General features: G+C 32.5%; 1 protein-coding gene across 1 annotated transcript in view; it reads right to left on the bottom strand.

Moving 5' to 3' along the window:
• BMP2K (BMP2 inducible kinase) overlaps positions 1-22,522 on the bottom strand; it is a 135,412-nt gene that overhangs the window by 54,933 nt on the left and 57,957 nt on the right. The window contains exons 4-8 of the mRNA XM_008582009.1: positions 19,250-19,392; positions 16,617-16,738; positions 14,349-14,430; positions 10,293-10,425; positions 1,022-1,125 (exon numbers count right to left, since the gene is read on the bottom strand). Coding sequence (XP_008580231.1) covers positions 1,022-1,125; positions 10,293-10,425; positions 14,349-14,430; positions 16,617-16,738; positions 19,250-19,392 — 584 coding nt within the window. The remainder of the gene's footprint in view (positions 1-1,021; positions 1,126-10,292; positions 10,426-14,348; positions 14,431-16,616; positions 16,739-19,249; positions 19,393-22,522) is intronic.

The raw sequence follows: 22,522 nt of genomic DNA, 5'->3' as shown, positions 1-22,522 counted from the left end.
AAGTGTTGCGGAGGCCGGAAAAAAAAAAAAAAAAAAAAAAAAAAGAAAGAAAACAAGAGCAGAAGATCTTACTCATTTGTTTATGCCCAATGTTTGACTCAAAGTAGGTACTCAATAAATATTTGCTGAATAAAAAGCTAAAAATCCAGTCAAATGTCAAATCCACCTTCATTAGTGGAATGTTAGAATTGCATAATTTCAGCTTCAACAGAGAAAATATTACATTGATATGGCAAGGGCTTCCAAAAATAAAAAGGAAAGGTACCACACTCCTCCTTTTTTCTTTCTGAAGTGGATTAAGTTATATATAAAGGAAACCCTATATGAACAAGTCAGCCCTGAAAGATCTTTACAAAGTTGAAAATGGCTTAAAATCAGTGAGATTCTAGCGACTTTTATTAAAATTACCAGAGATATAGTGCATCTGAAGTAAAGTGCACTGTGCCCACCATGAATAGAACTCAAAGCAAACTGAGTACCCTGTATGGACAAAGCATTGAGTTTCACATTTATTACTTGTAATCTTTATAATTACTATCCTTATTTAAAAGAAAAAGAAATAGGCAAAAAAATACTAATTCAGTCACTGACAAAGACAGAAATGAACCCAGGTCTCTCTATTTACTATGCCTGTGTCCTTTACACCAGAAGTTCCCAAGCTTTCTCAGTTAACAGAGTGCTTAATGTCTCAGTAATCTTTTACAACACCTCTAGGCCAAAAAAAAAAAAAAAATCTAATGGTCTTGTTTATTAAATGGTTAGGTTCAAACAACTTAAGAAAATTAAGACAGATGTCACTATGTTTCCCTTGAAAATGCAAAATATCCTGCTGTGATCCCTGAGTCTGCTGCAGCTCCCCAGAGCACCTCAGTGCACAGTTTGGGAACCATGACTTTATACCAAACATGCAAACACACTATCACACCACTTCTCATGGAACACATAACTCTGAAAGTATTACATATATCTGCACATGCTAAAATAAATTTTAAATTCATATCCTATTTGAAAAACTACTTACATTGATGTTGGAGATTGGACAATCCTTTTTGGCAAATTTAAATGCAAAATATGACACTTGAAATATATCAGGTCTACACTCTGGATCTGGTTCAAGCATGAACCCTGCAAGAACAGATCGAAATGTTAAAAAATTTTATGCAACACATATGCTACTTAAGGGCACATTATAAGGATAAAAAAATGCATTTTTTCTGCCCCATTCTAAGATCAGAGATAATTCTAGCAAACTTTGTTCACATTTACAGAAAATGCATACACTGGTGTTTTATAAATTAACTTAAAGCATCATCCCAAGCTAAAGGCAGATCAGTCATAGAACAACTATGCAGCAAAAGTATGAATGACAAATATGATTATTCTCTTGAGGAAATGACACAAAACAAAAAGTGAATTTAGTGAACATTGGAGAATTATTCAAGAAAGTTCCAGGGCCATAGAGTCCTTCAAAATAATTGTATTCAAAATAATTCCCAATATTATCTAAAATATTTCTATTAATTTTTAAATAATCTTGAATCATTGAGAAAAGGCTAAATTGTGTATATTATAATCCATTCAACAAAATTGTACAAGGCTGACACTAAAGTTTTACAAAAACATTCTTTTTACCCCAAAATGACACTAACAATATTCACCATAATCCTATATATTTTAACATGTTATCCATATCATGTTCAGAAGTATGAATAGAGTTTTATGGTTCTATTATGAACAGATTTCATACCAACCTGATAGCATTAATCGAAATGACTGACCTTCTTTCTAACCAAAATGGCCAATAAGACATTATTTCTGGGGTGACTTTTAATTCAAAATTTCAAAAGAATGTTGACATTTAAATTCAATTCTATAACTGAAAAATTTATATTTTAAGACAACTCCATGTCTAATTTTGCTTCATTAATTAACTAAGTTCTCATAATGTTTAAATCATTTTTAAACTTTTTGAAATGTAAAATTTACATTAATTAGATGATATTCTGAAGCTTGGTAAAAAAATAATGTACAGAGAGATCTATGTATATAAATGGCTAAGATAAAATAATAAACCAAAATGAATTAAATCTTCCCTTCAAACTTAAGTAATATTTTGAACAAAGAATGTACAATACATCTCCAATGACATGATAAACTTATTTCGGATAAAATAGTTGTGTGGCAAGTGATACTAAGCATAAAACTTGGAAATTAATTTGGGAGAGTCTGAGCTTTGTTTAAAAATACCAAAACTCTACATGTAACTTGACTTTATATATTTATAATGCTACTATATATCACTTTTTAAAATTTTATTACCACTCAGATTAAAAATATTTTGTTTCTCATGTCTTTAGTTTATATTCAACCTCATTCTAGAAGAGATTTGAGGGATCTACAATGTTATTGTATCCCCCAAAATAAATCATATTTTATCTTGACACCAACAGATAGTAAATGTTTTAAAAAGTAGCAATACTACATGAAATGGGGATAAATTTAACCAAACTTTTAGCAATGTTTATTCATATAGTTTTAAAAATCAAACAAATCACAAGAAACCTATCAAATTCACAAACTTATGATCCTACTTTTCTGTTCTAACAATTCGTTTATTTGGCTTTTAAAATCTAATTTCAACAGTAGGTAATTATATATATTTATTCCTATAAAGCACTTGAAGTGGCATACAAAACCATAAGATTTTTTAAATATATGGAAAAACTAGGACTAGTGGAAAAGTAATGGCTGAAAGGTATGAGAGAGACAGGATAATGAGGTCAGTAAAGAAAATGCATATGATTTGGTTCCCTAATGTAGGCCCCAAATTTAGCTCTCCACTTTCTAGCTGTCAATATAAATAGGGCAACATGATCCATTACATGAATCACAGTGTTCCTAACACAAAAACAAACCAGGTGCTAAGGAAAAACACTGTTTCTCATACTGAAAGCAGAGAGCAAATTTGCCCTCAAGTCTTTCTAAAGACGACTCACACAGAGTGAACACCACCCTAAAGGAACTGCACTAAGTGACACAGGTCATGTCATATACTCCTTCAGTGTGGACTAGTGACATAACATCCAAATGCAGTTCAGTAAAAGAAATTCTGTACAGGTAGAGAACAGTATGGTATAAGAATATACTTCTCTGGTGGCCTGGCCTAATCCAAGAAAAACTTTTTAAGTATCTAAAGAGAAATAGAATGACACTTCAGGTAATTCTGTACATTATTTCTTTAATGGTACTAGAGAAGCACTGAGGAAAAATAAATAAATCTGACATTTCATATTATAACCAATAATGGTACAGGTAATTCTCTCTCTCAAGTTAAGTACAATACCACATCCTCTAACAATTAGGAAGCCAAGCTGGACATAAAATTGACATTACCTTATAAGCAAACAAAAGGACCTCCAATTCCCCTGTCTCATGTTTCCCCCTGGGAATATATCTGCTGGACCCAGTTTAGTTTATCTAACTATACCGATCCCACTTATGTGGCATAAAATCAATTCAAAAAGCCATGACTAATATTTATCTTAGTAGAGTAGAAAATATTAACAGTGCATTAATATGGTAAGTATAAGCAATGTTTCATGAAACTTGATTCAGTTTACACACGTGTGTGTGTATGTGCCTATAGGTCATAAATAAAACGTATTTTTTACACTGGATCACAGTCAAAAACAGTTTGAGGTTGGTTAGCTCACTCGTAGAGCATGGTGCTGATAACATGAAGGTCGAGGGTTCAGATGTCCATAGTGGCCAGCCACCAAAAAAAAAAATTTAAAACCACTGTGTTAGTGTAGTACCACAATCTCTGTTTACTACTATTAACTCATTCTTCCCCATAAGAAAGATAGTGATAATTGTTAAACTAGACAAAAGTATTAAGCACCTACATGCATCAATCTCTAATGCTCTTTCTTTCAGACCAGGTTATTCTCAGAACAAACATATTCCCTGAATAGCCATGTTTTGCAAGGAGCCTGCCTCTATAAAGGAAATCTACGGTTTTCCAACATTGCCTATGACTGGGTGTGAGTAAATTTGAAGGCTGGGTATAGAATAACAGGCCCATTTGGCTTCAGATCTAAATTTCATTCTGCACTCTGCTTTATCAGTACTAAGATAGACAGTTTTATCCAAAGAGCTCCTGTACCCCATCTCTGATTTGGTACTAAATTCAAAGCATGAAAAGACTAATGATCATACCTGAACTGCACAGGTAGAACATGGCTACATTTTTATTTCAGAATATTTTTAAATTGAATATTATCAGCCACTAAAAAAACAAAAAGGAAACAAATTCAATACAACATCTTTAAGCATTTAATATTAAATAAGATAATTTCTTGAACTCTTCAAGAGAATGGGTTGCAAAATGTACCCCTGGATTACTGAATAATGTAATCTGGAGTACAGAGGAATCAACTTTAATCCAGCCAAACACTGGGGCAAATCTACCAAAAATGACAACCTCATTTTTTAAGTAGTATGTCTAAAGACATTTTCTCTCACAATAATTAAACCTCAAGTCTAGTGTATATTAACTCCTCCTTCATGACAATAAAAACATATCAACTACAAAAAATATGCTCTTGGGGAGAAGTGGATTAAGGAATACATGTGTCTGTTTCATCCAAAAGTGATACCAAGTGATTAAGTTAAAAAAAAAAAAAAGCTAGAATATACCCTTGTTTACTCAACTTAAAATGATCATGTGAATCATCACAAGACCATTATCACTGATCCTGATTCTACTACAAATATAAAATCAACTTTTAAAAAATTAGCCACACAGAAATGAAATGACATTTCTCTACTCATCTTAATTGTATAAATCTTTCTATTGACACAAACATTAATACAATTTAAGAAGACAAAATAGTCTCACCATTGAAGGTAGTATGTGATTAAACCACTACAATATAACTACTGATGTATCAGACAACATCCAATTAAAAAGCACTTGTCCAAGGCAGCTGAATTAATTATGTTTATACTAATGCTGCATGATACTGCACATTCTAACAAACACATAGCAGCTAAAGGAACTGCTGCTGCTGCTGCTATAGCAGCAGCCAAGTTATATTATGGTTTAGTCAAGGATCCAAGCCAAAAATTAAATAAAGTAGTTACTATTCAAGTTACATGAAACAATGGATCCATGCCTGGGCCTAGATAAAAGTTAAACCACAATCTCTAATCTAACAGCTCAACAAATGTAAAAGAAAAAATACTTTGGCTGTAAGTCTCAAAGAAATTTTCCTGCTTAAAGTTTCTTGGAATTTTTTTTCCTTCCATAGAGACATTTTTTTCCTCCCCCACAGACCTCCAGTTATTACACTCATAGTAATTTATCCAAAAAAAAAAAAACACCCACTCTAATTTGCAACCATAAATGTTTCAAGCATTAATTTGTTATTTTTGTTAACCTACAAAGATTATTATAGAAACTTATGTGTTAGATATATATGTCCCACATACGGGCCGGCCCTGTGGCTCACTCGGGAGAGTGCGGTGCTGATATATGTCCCACATACCTTATTCTATGAACTGCTGAAATAAAACCAAATTTAATAGCTGATAATAAATATGTTCAAGCATAACTAAAACACTAAGTGGTACTATAAATATGAGAAGACAGTATATTTGGGATAGTCCTGGTAACTGTCACTACAAGTTATTGACCAGAGCCCTCTCTCTACATCTCCCCAAGTGGTAACCCATAGTCAATGATTAAAAACCTCCATAAAAACCCTATCTTAATCCTTGATTTCTTTTAAAAGGTACATTTAAAATGTTTGAGACTGTTTTTCAAATATAATATAGAAGAGCGTACGTGAGGGTGCAAATGAAATAAGACTGGCCGTGACTTGGTAATCATAGAAGTTGGATGACAGGTAGATGAAAATTTATTGTACTGTTCTGTCTATATTTGCATTTTATTAAATTTCCATAATAAATTTAAGCATATTAAAACAAGAAAGCAAATTCCTGATTTCCCACAAAATAGGCATTAAAATAAATTTAACCCCAATAAATGAGCCACTAAGAGTTAAGACAAAGAAACCATAAAACAGTACTAAGCGAGTATGCACCAAAGCAAGGAAAAAAAAAGCTTTTCCCTGGTGTTCATTATAAATCACTACATTACAACACAAAATAACGAAGTGAGAAAAATAATCTCAGTAGTTATATCTGACAGTATATTCTGCAATATATGATAACTTATGGTAAGCCTCTGGCAGATAAACTGCTAATCCACAAAACCAAGTTCTGCTTCAAAGCATCCAAAGAAATCTCTTCAGGGAAAGTATACCCTAATGGGTGGGTATCTGACAGCAGATGTCTCGCCCCTTACCCAAAAAATCAGAAATTAGGTTAGCTCAGGAAGAATTATAATAATGATATTAATAGTAGTTGTAGTGGTAGTTATTACAGCAGTAGTATTAATGGCTATCTCTTACTGAGCACTTAAAGCATGCTAAGAAGCACTTTTCATAATTCATTTAATTTTCACAACAATCCTAAAAGGTAGGTACTTTTAATATGACCATTTTAGAAATGGAGAGACTGAGATAAGCGAAGGTGCCCAATGTTCCTTACCCAATAAATAACACAGCAAATGAAATTCAAGGCTGTTTGGCTCTGGAGGCCTTGCTCCTAATCTCCACAATGTGTTCCTTAACTACCTTATAACACAGGAGCTAAAAGAAAAATGAGGCAGCCAGCCTTCTGTTCATTCTTCATAACTACAGTAATCCTGTTAGTTACACTTCTCATTCTCCTCTAAATGTCCTCTAAGTTCTTTTAACTCTCAGATCCAGAAATGGAAAGCACTTCTCTCTTCACCCTCTTCTAGCCCCCCAGCCCCAGTACTTGTCTGTTGGGAAAGTTAGCAGAAGCTAACAAATAAATTCTAAATAATTGACTCTGCTGCTTTAAAGAGGAAAAGTCTACAGGAAAGATAGATGAAATTAATAGTTAAACTGAGCTTTATGGACAGTAGGTAATAATAATCACCCCTGACCTAGATTACTGATAATCAAAAGTACATTCAAATACCTAGGTTACCACAATCACACAGTTTTATCAAAAATGCCTTGGCTGTTTCATTTTTTTAAATTCTCAGTGACAGAAAATGGATGCATACAGCATTAGTATTATAATTAATACTAAAAAGACATGTATTTTTATGCTTTATCTTATATTAATATGTAGGAAAAACTATGTTGCATGAATAGACAATTAGCAATATAAAGTTCCACATTTAAAAACTATGAGCATAGCAGAACAATTCCTGGCTTTCTAAATGAAGAATTTATTTAAAAACAACGTGTGGCTGGCCAGTTAGCACAGTTGGTTAGAGTGCAGCCTTGTAACACCAAGGTCAAAGGTTCAGTTCCCTATACTGGCCTGCTACCATAAATAAATAAATAAATAAAAATAAAAACAATGTAAATCACTAATTATACACTATAAACACAGAGATACCTAAATAGAATGTTGGCAGACAGGGCAAGGCTACATGGCAAAAATGTAAAGAATAAAATTACAAAGAATCTAAATGTTTTCTAAAAAAAAAACACATTACATTGTAAATAAGTATATTTTGGTTTTAAAAATTTCTACTAAGATTTTACTACTCAAGACAATACTTAAGTCCATAAAACCCCTTGACAGGAGGCAAAATATTAGGATTGCTCTAATTCCAGATTTACTTGAATGCTTTTATTTTATTCAACCATTTTTATTTCTGCCTAGCTCTCAGAAGTAAGTTCAAAGACATTAATACATGTTCAAATTTATACTAGCAATGATAAAAACTAAAATCTGCACATTTATTTGCAAATAAAGAAAGTATATGATGTACCTTTAAGCATCAACTAACTACAGCCCAGTTAGATCCTAAAATTATTTAACAGTATTTACCTTTTCCACCTTCCCATTACACAAAAAACACACATCCACTAACACATACATAGAAGGGGAAAAAAAACCTAACCTTAAGAAAGTAAGATCTTCTTATTGTAAGAAAAGTAAATCACAATTAAATATTGCCCAGTCTCTCATTCAGTACTGTTTGATGATAATATTCAGAGTCTCTAAGACACTGCAACATCCCCCAATAAAATCCTAGATTCAATTATGACTAAAACATTATAGTTAGCAACAAAATAGTGTTAAAGGGCTGCAATAGAAGGTTAAACTTCAATTAGTAGAACAAACAACAGCCAAATACCTCAATCTATTCTTTGAGCATTCCAATTAATCAGAGTTACTTCATGCTTATGATGCCCTAAATTTTGGACAATGAAGCGGAAAGCAACTAGATAAGACAGAGAAGGTTAAGGGTCTCATGTTTATTCACATATGTTTGCTCTTTTCAAAAAAAACCCCACACTCTGCAAAATGGCACACCAAAATAACAGGAATCATGGGAAAAACAGAGTTGGGACAGACCATTTATTTGAAAACTATACCATTTTGTCACCAGAGCACTGACAAAAACTAAAAAAAAGTAAGTAACTCAGAAGTAGGCTACCACATGGATGTAAAAAGACATCAAAACTATGCTGGAGGTGCTCAAACAATGAAGATAAAAGTGGAACTCGTAGGCTATTAAGCAGACAGCCACTGGGAACTACAAAAAACTGAGAGGTAGAGTTCTCTGGGGAGAACACCCCTGATACAAGCACTCATTTAATGCTCTCAAAATAGAGCTAAAAGTGTTCATGGGGCAGTGTAGCAGCCAAGCTTTAGGCTATTTTCTTTCCCTTGAAACTTATACCACCACCTCCCCCACCCCATTATTATGGTTCCCTTGCCTAGGAAAAACATTCCACGTTACGCAATGTAATTTTTGTATTAAACTGACATAACTCTCCAATTTCTAATGTGTATGAGCAAATCGACGTTAAAGAAATAAATGATTGCACTTTAAGTGATAAGTCTGCAAAGTGAAACGAGATTTTTTTACTCCTTTTTCTTTCGGCCATTTTTGGCCTTTTGGGGGGAGTGTTTACACTTTTCCTTTTGATCTCCAAAAGCCTCATCTTTGTAAAAGTCAGCCATTTGTCAAATGAGTAAGGATTATTATTTCCAATTTATTATTTGACTTTTTGCTGGGGTTCATGAGTTTGGGGGAGGGGACTTTTTATGGTTTAAAGTTATATGTCAATGGATTAATCTTTTCTTTTATAGTTCCTGGGATTTAATGTCTAGCTGACAAATTCCACATTCTAGTCTCATAAATAAATTCATACCGATTTTCTTCAAGTACACTTATGTTTTGTCTTTCACATTTAAATCTTTGATTTACCAGAAATGTTAGCATAAAGAATGAGGTAGAGATCCAGCCTTATTTTCTCTCCACAAATGGCTAAGAAATTTTTCTATTTCCATCTTTTTTTCCCCACTGAGTTAAAGTGCCACCTTTATTATACAAACATCAAATATATATATTTAAATATTATATATTTAAATTGATTCTTTTTTGTGTTTCACTGATCTGGAGGCTACAACGGGAGGTATTTAAAATGCAGAAAACAAAGTAAATATATTAGAACACTTTAATTGAAACAGTAGTGAGGTGCTGTTTAAATACTGCAGCTTCCTAAAATATTTTAATATCTGACATCCCTCCCCTGAAATCACCTTTTTCAGAAATTTTATCATGTACATATATCAAAATGGGGAAAAAAGGAAATCTTAAAAGAAGATGGAAGAAAAACTGAAGTAAAGTTGACAACTGAACAACATGGGTTTGAACTACGAGGGTTTACCTATATGTACGGAACCCCCAAAATAGAGGGAGGGCTGTGTGCATGAGCTCCAGAAGGCCAACTACTCAAGTACCTACCTATTTAAGTACTTAACTACTTAAGTTACTTTACTTAAGTAACAATGTGGAGAAAGTTACAGATGAATTTTCAATTTTCCACTGTGAGGGAGGTCAGAACCCGTAACCCCCGGGGTTGTTAAGGGTCAACTACATTCATTTGGAATCTAGGGCCTGTCAGACTACCCCATCTGACATTACAACTTGGTGTGTGCTACTAAATCTTACCTAGGGGCTTAAAAATATCCATGTATTAATCAGTAGTTAGGTTGCTTTCATTCTTATAAAAGTCTTATGAATACCTTTTAAAATGTTTTTTCTTTACTACAGTTTCACAAAATTGTAATAGTGAAATGAAAAGACTAATCTCAAGTAACGGGATATAAATAGGCCCTACATACAGTATCTTACAATTTTTTCATACATTTTTCCAAGTACTTACTTATTAAGCAATGTATGTTATGGGAGTAACGAGAATTGTCTGGGATGGTGAAGCTGCCATCACAGATGGCAACCTGACTCTCACCAAAAGGAAGAGTGAAGAAACAAAGTTTATAGAGTAAACATCCCAGTGCCTGTAAAACAAAGAAACATGAATATCATCAGAGTTCAAGTAATCAACTTTACCACAGACATAAAAACAGCCCAAAACCAAAAACTAATTATGTTATTAAAAAAACAAAACCCTAATGTTTCTATACTAGATCAGTCCTTTCACAAATTATTGCTTAAACAAATATGTTTAACTTTTGAAAAGACATTTAACTTTATAATTTCCATATTTTTAATCACATATATGGCTAGTTGGCTGAATTAATGGAATCAAAGCACTCTAGAGATCATGAATGATATAACTAAAATTAGAAGTGCCTGGTTCCTTTTGGAAAAAATCATACTTTTATTTATATACACTTAATATATACATTTGATATAATATATATTATATATATTTAGTGCATAACTAGCATTTAACCAACAAAGTAAGCACAAGGCTCCTTCTAACAGCATTTTTAAAAATTCACTATAAAATATGTTCTAAAATCCTGGGATTCCAAATCTGAGTTAGCCAGCACAGTTAAACTAACCAGACAACCATCAATAAATTTTTATTAATTATTTACTAAGCACACATCATTATTTCATACTATAGAAAATTAGTTTGCTATTTCTGTGTATAATTCTATAATTTTTATTGTATATTATACTAATTCTACTTGTAACCCAGGTAATCTATATTAAAATTCAAAAAGGAAGGACTCTGCTTAACTTGCATGGCTTCATAAACTTCAAAGCAGCAATAAATCTACTTGCTGTCAATGAAGGCAAAACCCCCTAAAACACAAATTTCATCTAGAAAAGTAGCATAGGGAATTTCTAGCTAAGCTGCTAACAGCTGAAACCTGAGAAGCAGTTTTAAAAAATTATTTTTGGCTCAAGAAACCATTACTTTGTCACAAGAAGTGTTACCTACAATCCTTAAGAGTATAAGAGGCAATTCCAATTCTAAACAAATTGTATAAAATTATCCAATAGGTAGTACACAATTATATCAGCAATACTGGAATTTGGCCTCACTATCTGAAAATTAGCAAATCGACTTTTTTTGGATTTTCTCCACACATCAACTTAGCAAACACAGCTGACTAATAAGTACACTAACTTTTATTACTGCTATGTAGATCATAGTAATATATAGAAACACCCTTGAGTTCAATAACATTAATTTACAACACATTGTTTTCAGTATTATAGTAGTCTTCCAAAGAAAAAAGCTTAAGAGCTCTACAATTTTCAATATATTAATTCAAAAACATTACAGGGTTATTACATGACTAACAAAATTGTAAAGATTCTGAATAGAAATAACCAGTTCAATATCCTTAAAAAGGATTTATGATGCTTTTTTCTATAAGGAAGATATTTTCAGCACATATTCAGCAAATTGAACATAAGGCTCCCTTAATGGCACTAAAACAAAAATACTATTGGGCCGGCCCGGTGGCGCACTGCTATAGTGCGCCGCTTGGGAAGCACGGCGGCGCTCCCACCGAGGGTTCGGATCCCACATACAGACCGGTTCCTGCTCACTGGCTGAGCGAGGCGCGGGAGCAACACTGAGGGCTGCGATCCCGTTGCCGGTCCCGGTCCGGTACGGGGGCGACACTGAGAGTTGCGATCCATTGCCGGACACAGAAAAAGACAAAAAAAAAAAAAAAAATACTATTAATGGTGCATTATCTGCATTAAATTACACCTTTCTTTCCACTGTCCAAATGTCAGTGTCGGCAAAAGAGGATCTTCATTTCAGCCAATCTTATCTTGCCAATCAAACCTTTAGTAATTTGTCTTGTGCAGAGTAAATATTGTGAGGGTTTCCAAATAAAAATTTTAGCAATGCCAGTATATTTAAAAAACATAAATCTTAAATACTCTGCTTCACATAATGTGAACACAATGAGGTGTCCCAATTTTTTCAAACCAAAGGCATTTTCCCTCTCCATCCACTTCAAACAATGAAAATTGTTCAAGAAAAAGGAGGGAACAAGTGACCAGATTTTAAAGGATGAGTATCACTATCTTCAGTTTTCTTCATAAAAAAGGTAACATGAAGCATCTCTTACTGAACTTTCTAATGTTTTTAATAAAATCAGCATCCTAGATTTCAGGATAAAAATAACCCACAATGGAAACTTCCAAGCAAAAAAAAAAAATTTTTTCCAAAATATGAAGGGCAAAATAAATACTTCAACCTCAATATCATAACTCTCTGAATAAGTACTAGCCTGAAGCAGGATCAAAAGTATGATTGTTGACCAATTTCAACTGAATAATTTTTCCAGATATTCTTGGATTCACACCTAAAATGTTGTAGCATACTTCTGTGTCATTTGAGCTAAGTAAAACAAGCACAAAAATGGCATCATGGAAATTAAAATTCTACCTCTTTCTTCTTTTTTTAATATTTGAGTATCTATTTGTAACCCCACAACTATACTCAGTTAAACACCATACAAACACTACCCCATATACTAATCTATAAATAGTATAAATTTTAAAAGTATCACTGACAACTTAGAAAGCTGCCTTGCATGCGTACTAAGTCTGATGAAAACATAAACAAAAACAAAAGGATCCCCTCTTTTTTGTTAAAATATTGGATAACAGTTGTGTACTTAGAGAAAAAAATTTTTTTAATCAACCCCTGATCTCAAAACAGTAGTGGAGCTATAATGCCTGTTGTTTATCTGCTGCTGAAATATTCTTTTAAGATAATATGGAATTCAATAGCAGTCACAAAAATAGGCCAGAAAAGACCACTACAATCATCTCTTCTAACACCTTCATTTTATGAATCAAGATCCAATTCAATTTACTTTCTACATTATACATAACCGTCACCTTTACTATAAGCCATTTAATGAGTCAAATGTTGAAGCTGAGGAAACCAAACCAAATTCGAGTTATACAAATTGGTGATCTATAAACAATATCAAATTAACTAAATTAAACTTACTTGGAATTTGATTCAATCATGTACATAGTAAAAAATTCAACTACCACAACGATCACTGGTGAAAATGTAAATATTATGTAGACAGGAGAAAAGATATCAAAGATATTCTTTTTTTATTACTTTGCAAGAATGTTAGTCTCAAGATTGCGTTTGGCACCCCAACCCCAATAGGGAAATAGCCAGGAGAGGAAAACCAAGGAGATACTCATTTGGTTTCACACATTATATGCTTGACTACTTTCAGAACATCATGTTTTAAAAACAAAATAAATTTGACTTTTTTGTAAACACTAGAACTATTTCCAAAGAACTTCATTCTTCCATTCTACTATGATCACTAGTGGTTGATATGACTAAATAATTGTTGAATTTAAATGAATTCACATTTAAGATAGAGTCTTCTGCTAATTTATTAAATACATCCAAAAACACATTTTACTTATGAAATAAATTCTAAAGAGATGTTGACATTCTAACATGAAGTTCAACAATCAAGAAAAATGACCTATTCAATCCAGATATATATGCTGAATGATAAAGAACTTCAGCATACAAAAGTCAGTCAATGGTATGTTTATAATTAGAAAAAAAAGTTTATTCATGTCAGTTTTCATTAAAAAGATCCAAAAATACTCCAGAAAATTATCATGTAATTACTTAAGAGTTATGTCTATAGCCTTTCCGTCTTGTGATCAACTAAAATTCCAAAAAAAAAAAAAAAAAAATGTTAATACTCATATATAATCTAAATACCAAAAACCACTGTGGTAAAAAGTTATACAGAAGTTCTTCACTTGATTTTTGACATATAAGCTTTCCATCTCAAGACTGAGAAGACAAAATGTTCTAGTATTTTTAGTTTCCCAAACACGAAGCTCTTCTGCTTACTAAAAAAATGCCTTTTGCAGGGGAAGGGGGAATAGTTAACTGAACTCAGATATTTTTTATTTGGTTAAAGCAAATTTCAGCCTTTCTTGGCCTTACCCAGATATCAGCCTTGGTGGTGATGGGTTTCCCTCCATAAAGGTTGATCATTTCAGGGGCTCTGTATGACAAAGTCGTATACCTGGCAGTAAATGAGTGGAATGGAGTGGCGATATATTAAAAAAAAAAAAAGAAAGAAAAGAACAAACAGACAATACATTTTTTCTAAATAAAAAACTACCAAAAAAGCTTTTAGGTTTAATAACTTTATATAGAAATAATATTATTTTTAAAAGCTTATTAAAAACCCATCAAGAATTAAACAATACAAAGCACCAATACACATTTTTAGTCACCAACTACAACAGCATCTCTAATGATATAAAAGCTTAATTTTCTTTATTGATTATAAAAAATCTTAAGTAATAGCAATGTATTAGAAGCAGTATTCCTTGAATTTCTTATGTGAAATAATACAATTGGACTATAATAGTCTCTTTATCAAAATATTTTAGGCTATTAATTTAAAAAAGTAAAACTTCAACCCTCTCAAAAATTTATATGTTTACTAAGGAGTTTGTTTTTATGGACTCCAATATATATCTTTGAACACTGTAGTAAATCTCCTTTGAGTTTGTTTTTATAATTGTTTTAAAAGTAATCTAATTGTTGTAATTCTAACTATACTTATTAAGTACACTTCTAATATGGATTGCCATCATGAGCTATTTGGAATTAAAAGATACTGTGAATAAATATTTACCAATACAAAAAACCCAAATCTATTATGTACAGAACATTTTAATTCAGTACTGCTCAAATCCCATAGCAGTAATTATCAGAATATGGATGGGCTTCCTATATCATGGCATAATTTAAGATTCATTTTGATTATTTATACATTTTAATTTATAAGAAGTATTTTAAAACTCAGTATTCTACCATCTCAGTTTTTCCAAATTACCCTGATTGGTGAGACAGTTTTTATGATACTACTGCAGAGGAATGATTTAAAAAACCAGAATATAAACTACATGAGGGCTGGACTTTGGTTCACTATTATATTCTAGCACTAAGAAAAGTGTAGGCCCTGAATAAATAGATGTTAACTTAATGAATGGTTAGCCCATTAACTCCTCAACTGAGCCACAAAGCACAAGAACCCTTCATGAGCTTCTGTTACCACCAATGCGAATTTCAACTGAACCTTAACTATACCTCATAATGAAACAGCAAGAAATAAAACATCTAGCAGGTCAGAGCTGCTTGAGCAGAACTCTGTAGCAGCAACTAAAAATCATGATCCAGTAATTTTTTTAAAAATAATACATATATACATATATCCCCAAGAAGCTAATTCAATATTATTATTGTGTTCTTCAGGACACTGTTATGTTTACTGAAGTGTTCAGTTTTATGGAATCTAACATAATTATCATAGGCTAAATTTCCTGAGTAGAAATATGTATTATACAAATGGGCCAGAGTAATATCTGCTCTATTTGAGTTATTTCAAAATACCGCTGTTCAAATGATAGCTCTTAGATAGTCTTAAACAATTAAGAATTGTGAGAAAATGATGAAAGGTAACTTAGAAAAAGCAACTGCTTAGAAATTCCTCATCTGACACATCTTTCTATATTCTGTATCATTTTATTAAGATAATCAAGGATTTACAGTTCCAAAACTAGAAAACAGAATAGTCAGGAAAATGTTCTCACAATTTCTCTAGCAACCATGGAAAGTACAGGATTAAGAAAACATAAAGCAGGTATGACATATTTCCAACAGAGAGCTTTCCAGTATACCATCACAAAGTAACAGTGACTTGATACAGTCTTTACATTTTCGTATCCCACATAGTTTTAAATTCATACAGTCTTCTTAATATTAAATACGTAAAAAAAAGAACCAACATAAAAATTAAATACTTAAAAAAATTAAATATGTTAAAAAGTCAATCTTAATATTATATATGTAAAAGCTCAAATGTTTTCAGATAAATTAATTTTTTTCTTAACAAACACAAATCTTCAGTATCAGTAAAAACAAAGATGTTTAACTGAACTCAATACTCACTTAAAACTCGCTTAAATGATTCCACTAATTATCATAGGTTATTTAACAAATTTCTTTATAAATCTACTTACAATGTAGATGAAAAACTTGCATCCATGACAGACACGAATTAATAAATGTCTATGGCATAGAAATATTTTGAAAAAACCTATAAATCAAATATCTAAAATTTGTGTTAGCAGAGCTGGTCACAGACTCAAGTTATCTAAAACTCCGATGACACAAAGTGCAATAAAGACAAACACTTACTTTTTAATTTCTTCTTCTACTGTATTAACTCCATCTTTTTGAGGATTAAGAAATTTATTAGTGGCACTGCCAAAGTCACAAAGTACATAGTTTCCACCATCATTCAACAAAATATTTTCTACCTTAAGAAAAGAAAATCATTAGTATTTTCAAAGTGAAAATTACCTTTTTACAACCATGCTTTTACACAATGAACATTGAAGGGTCTGTGCCATATATATTTATATATATGTACACATTTAAATATATAGAGAGACATAAGATACCTCAAATTATGAAGGACAAATGAACCAGAGCAAAAATATACTTTACTATATCTACTTCTTCTCTTACTAAGAACAGAGAAGTGCTTCACCCACCCAAGAATGATTTATGCAGCAGCCAACAAACCCTAAATCCTCTCTAAAACTGCTTTTATAAAAGAGAACTAGTAGCAGTCAGATACTTCAGCTTATCTAGAGACAATAATGAAAATCATTTAAATTCTACCTCTCATTAACTCCTAGTACCATTTTTATTTAAACTACTACTCTGAAAAACACAAATTTGACTCTATGCCTTAACTTGGAGATCAGAGTTGTAGTAACTAGGAGATCAGAGTTGTAGTAACTAAGATTAACAAGTTACATACACATTTCTTGAATAGTAGAATATCAAAGCCGAAACTGCTACTTACTGGCATGTGTGTACCATTTGACAATTTGCTTAACCATTCCTGTGCTTTAGTTTCCGCAGCTATAAAATGGGGAAGATAATATCTACTACATGGAATTGTAAAAAATTAAATGAGTTAAAATATGCAAAGTGCTTATAACAGTGTCTGGAATGCCATAAGCACTCAATAAATGATTATTACTACATGTTTTTTCACCCTCTCTTTTATTTTTATGATACTCTTAGATGAGTAATTCATTTCCTTCTGTCAAAATACTAATGTTATAATTTCTTTACAATTTTTCTTCTATATTTCATTTTAGCCTACTTTTAAAAAGATTTGAGGCTGGCTGGTTAGCTCAGTTGGTTAGAGCATGGTGCTTGTAACACCAAAGTCCAGGATTCCATCCCTGTACTGGCCAACTCACATCCCCCCGCCCTCCAAGGAAGAGAATAATTTAAAATAAAAAAAAGATTTGTACAAAATAAATATTCATACAAGAAATCTACTTAAAACAAATGTTTACATAAATACACACATAAAAAGAACATATAAGAGATGGACTATACAAAATTATGCATTTTCACAATTTTAAATCATAAAGACTCAGCTGAAAATATCAACTTCGTATGCAAAAAGTTAATGAACTATAATAGCACAAAAAGGTCATACCAAACTATTAGGGAAATGTAGAAGTTGCATATTCAAAAGAACTGAGATAAACTATACTGGCTATCCAAATTAAGGGACAGAGGCCTGCTGTCATGCATTTCAATTCTGCCTTGACTTCCCTCTTATTACTATAGGTTTCCCTGGATGATGCTTTCATGATTATCAACCCAAATTCTAAGTAGCATCTTCTATTCTTTTTTATCTTAAGAACATTTTATAATCATCTTTTATAAAAGTTTGTATAATCAGTCAGAATTGGGATTCATTCATTCATTAAATGTCTACTGAGACTCTGCTATGTCCCAGGCACTCACTGTTCTAAATGCTTGGATACATCACCAAAAAAGAAAAAAACAAGTCCCTGCCCTCATGAAACTTACATTCTAGTGAGAGAGGACAGAAAATAAATATAGGCTTAATACATAAGCAAATATCTTAGAATGTGATAAGTGCTAATAAAAGGTAGAACAGATAGAGAGTAAGAATGTTAAGTTGTAATTGTAAATAAGGTGGCTCAGGATATGACTCATTGAGAAGGTGAATCTTAGCAGACTTGAAGCAGGGAAAAGGACAGACATGGGGATATGTAGGCACAAAGCATTTTAGAAAGAATGATTTTTGTAATCTTAGTATTTGTGGACATCAAAGAAGACATCTACAGTTCTGAATGGTATCTTTAGCAATATGATATTAGGAATGTTCAATCCCCTTTGGGAATTTTTTCCAGTTTAACAAGTAAGTACCAAATACAAGAGGTCAAGAGCCCACAAGAAGGTAAGATAAAGTGATCTTAAAGACAATCACTACCAAATTATACTAAATTATAAAAAACTATAGCAAATTATAAATAAATGAGAAAAAAGACCTATTTATGGTCTCCTCCAGGTTCAAGTAGCTCTTGAACACACCCTGATGCTTAATATAGATGACAGGAAATAGGAGGAATGCTGAACTGGGAGAGAATAGTGTGCAGGGACATTCGATCTCCATGTCAGTGACATTCACATTTTTGTTCAAATGAAACCTTTTAAAGAAGCCTACTATGTAAAATAGTGATACAGAGTAGGGGGCACAAAATCCACCTCTACAGTCATGCTAGAAATCCTAAGGGCCAAGTAAAGCACAACTTCAAATCTATAGTCGGTCTTCACATAACCTCAGGAAATATAGGAGGCAACAGAGAGACCAATCTCATGGCTAGTAATAAAAATCAGTTTAGATGAAGACAGTCCAAGAACATTTTAACTCCAAAGTCTGAAACTTAGATTAAGTATTACTTAATCCATAAGTATTCTAAAGTTCTTACCTTCAGATCCCGGTGAATTATCGGAGTCTTACACTGATGCAACCTTGCAACAGCTTCACAGGTATCACAGAATATTTGCAACACTTCTGATTCCGTAAAACCTGTCTGCAGCTTCTTATTCATCTGATTCACTACCTGTCCAGCTAACCAAAAGTAATTTTGAGAGGTCATATTTTTAATAAACAAAGTCCATCACAAACATAGAAATTAAGAAATGCTTTTATGGTCTCAAATAATGGAAAACTGGTTTTTTCATAATTGCCACATAAAGATGCTTATTTTATCATATTGTATTGATTCAGTGAAACATTTTTTTCAAATTTTACATCTCTGAGATCAGAACACCTTAAGACAGATAATGTCCTGTTCATGCTATTGGCCATAAAATATTTTAACATCTCTGAAATCAGTGTGTACCTTAAAATTGAAAGCATACTTGATTTTGAAGAAATAGTTATTCAACACTGTGTATTTATTGGGTAAATACCAGTAAACAAAAATGTGATATTTATTGGGTAAATACCAGTAAATAAAAATAAAGTTTCTATTATAATAGAATTACAGCCTAAAGGTAGAGATGAGCACACAAATAAATAATCATAATTATTTATAAAAACTATAAGAACATGAGAGAACTTAAAATAAGAAACCTAAATTTAAATTGGTAAAGGAAATCAGGAGGAGAATGTGTCAAATCAGGCCTAAGTGTAATTGATTGCATCACTGGCCCCAGATCTTCAACTCTCCCTTTTTCCATGCCCTTTTCCATGTAATTTTGCAGTTCCTCCCAATAAATGGGATAAAAAAAAATTCCTACTCTTTTATTTGGTGTCAATCATATGATTTGCTTTGCCCAACAGAAAAAGGCAGAAGTGGCAGTGTGCCTAGGCCTTAAGAGGCCTCATATGGTTTTATTTGCCCTCTTATGTTTCCACCATCTCTATGAGAAAATCATCCCCAGGATAACTTGCTTGTTCCAGAAAGAGGATGAAGGCCATGTGAAGTAGAGCTACTCAGGGTAATCCCAGCTAATCCCCTAGCGAGGGAACAAACCTGGCCAAAATCAGCAGTGGCGCCCCACCACGCTCAGTTGAAAGCAGCTTGTCCCACAGATACATAGCCATAATAAATGACTGCTGTTTTGTGCTATGGAGTTTTGAGATGTTTTGTTAGTAAGCAAAAGCTAACATATATAATCCATGGAAACTTACATAGAACACCTCTTAAAAATAGATATTAAAAATTCACAAATTACTCGAAAAATAATAGAAATGTACTCAAAATACTAACACTGATTTCTAGAAGTTTGACACCTAAAGTACATAATCTCTCTTTAATTTATATATCAGAATATTAGCAAATTAAGTGATACCGAACCATGAATTCACGGAGGAAAAAAATGATACTTCACACTTGACAAAAACTGACTGTAAACACTGAATACCTGAAACCACATAGGAAAATGTCAGCTATAACACATTCTTCTATTTTCAATATAGCTTTATCTCTACATAATCAAAATCAATGTACCTGAACTATATATATTACATTGGTTCGCTTACAAAAGTGTCTTAATTCTTAAACAATTTTATATAATACAATTAGCTTTTACAGAGGAAGTAAGAGGAAGGTATTTACTCTCCCATTCTCTGCCCCTCCCACAGGAGAAAAAGGAATTTATCTCATTGATTCACCTGAGAAAAGGAACTGAACATACACTGTTCAGGCCCTCTGAATTTCTTAAGAAGTAACTGCCCACTCAGAGGGTACATTCTGATCTGTAATACGTGTAGTAAAGTTAGCTGGTGAACCACTTGAAGAAAACTTTTAACATAAAAGAGAAAGCATAATCACAATAGGAAAAAAAATCAGAAAAATAAAAATACAAAGAAAAATATTTTTTAAAATGTGAAATTAATATTCACAAACAAAAGATTTGCACCTAAAACAAAAGCAAGGTGTACTTTAACACTGAGATACCAAATAAGAGTTCTTAGAAATTAAAAATAAAATAGCAAAGACACAAAATTCCATAGCAGAGCTAAAAGATATAGTTAAGAAATGCTGGGCAGACCCTGTGGCTCACTCGGGAGAGTGCAGCGCTGGGAGCGCAGCGGCGCTCCTGCCGCGGGTTCGAATCCTATATAGGGATGGCCAGTGCGCTCACTGGCTGAGCGCAGTGCGGGCGACACCAAGCCAAGGGTTGTGATCCCCTTACTGGTCGCAAAAAAGAAAAAAAAGAAAAAGAAATGCTCCCAACAAAAGTACAATAAAAAGATAAGGAAAATGAGAAAGAAAAGAAAATCAGATAATTGATCAATCTAGGAAGAAAAACATTCTAAAAATGAGAAGTCCAGAAAGACAGACCAGAAGAAACAGAAGAGAATAAAGGTGAGTGCCCCACACAAAAAGATACCAGAAAAGACCCATACTAAGGCACACATACCTTGAAATTTCAATATGCTGAAAATAAATCAAAGATCCTAACTAGAAATGTCTATAAAGAAAAGACGTCACATAAAAAAAATTAAGGAATCATAATAACATTAGATTTCTCAATAACAACCCTAGGCAAAAATGGAATAATGCCTTCAAAATATCAGATCAAAATTATTTCTAAGCTAAAATCTTTTAGCCAGCCAAATTAACAATCAAATGCAGGTGTAGAATAAAGGTATTTTTATATATGCAAGGTTTCAAAGATGTTTCTTCCCATAAATCTGCATCAGAAAGCTACTGAAAAACGTACTCTTCCAAATGAAGGACTAAAAACAAGAGGGAGGCATAAATAGCAGGGAATCTAAGATAGAAGGGAGGCAAAGAGAACTCTCAGAATGACAACTAAATGCTGTTCAAAATTAAGCAGGAGGACCGAAGCCTCCCCAAGGAATGTTTCCAAGGGGGAAAAAAATAAAACTGGCACAAATATTAAGATGTTTAAACATATTGCATAAAGATCTGCACTTCTATTGGGAAAATCAGGATAAAAATACTAATATACATGAAGAAAATTAGGCAAATGAAAAATGAGTTTTTCCTAACTCCAGGAAAAACAAAAAGAAGAAAGAAAATGCAATTAAAGATTATTACATGTCACTATTAAATGGCAAACAAAATAACGTAAACACTGACTTAGTCCAAAAACTGAGAATACACTACACTGGGAGTAAAATACTTACCCTTTGTTTGAAGACAATTATCTAAAACACAAAATCAAGAATAGTACTAGCAAACTTTCCTTCAACAGCCTCCTCATGCCCATACTCACATATT

The sequence above is a fragment of the Galeopterus variegatus genome, unplaced genomic scaffold (genome assembly GCF_000696425.1).
Source record: "Galeopterus variegatus unplaced genomic scaffold, G_variegatus-3.0.2 Scaffold2503, whole genome shotgun sequence".
Classification (NCBI taxonomy): Eukaryota; Metazoa; Chordata; class Mammalia; order Dermoptera; family Cynocephalidae; genus Galeopterus; species Galeopterus variegatus.
Note: the sequence above shows the minus strand (reverse complement) of the source record. Positions and strands in the feature narration are given on the sequence as shown.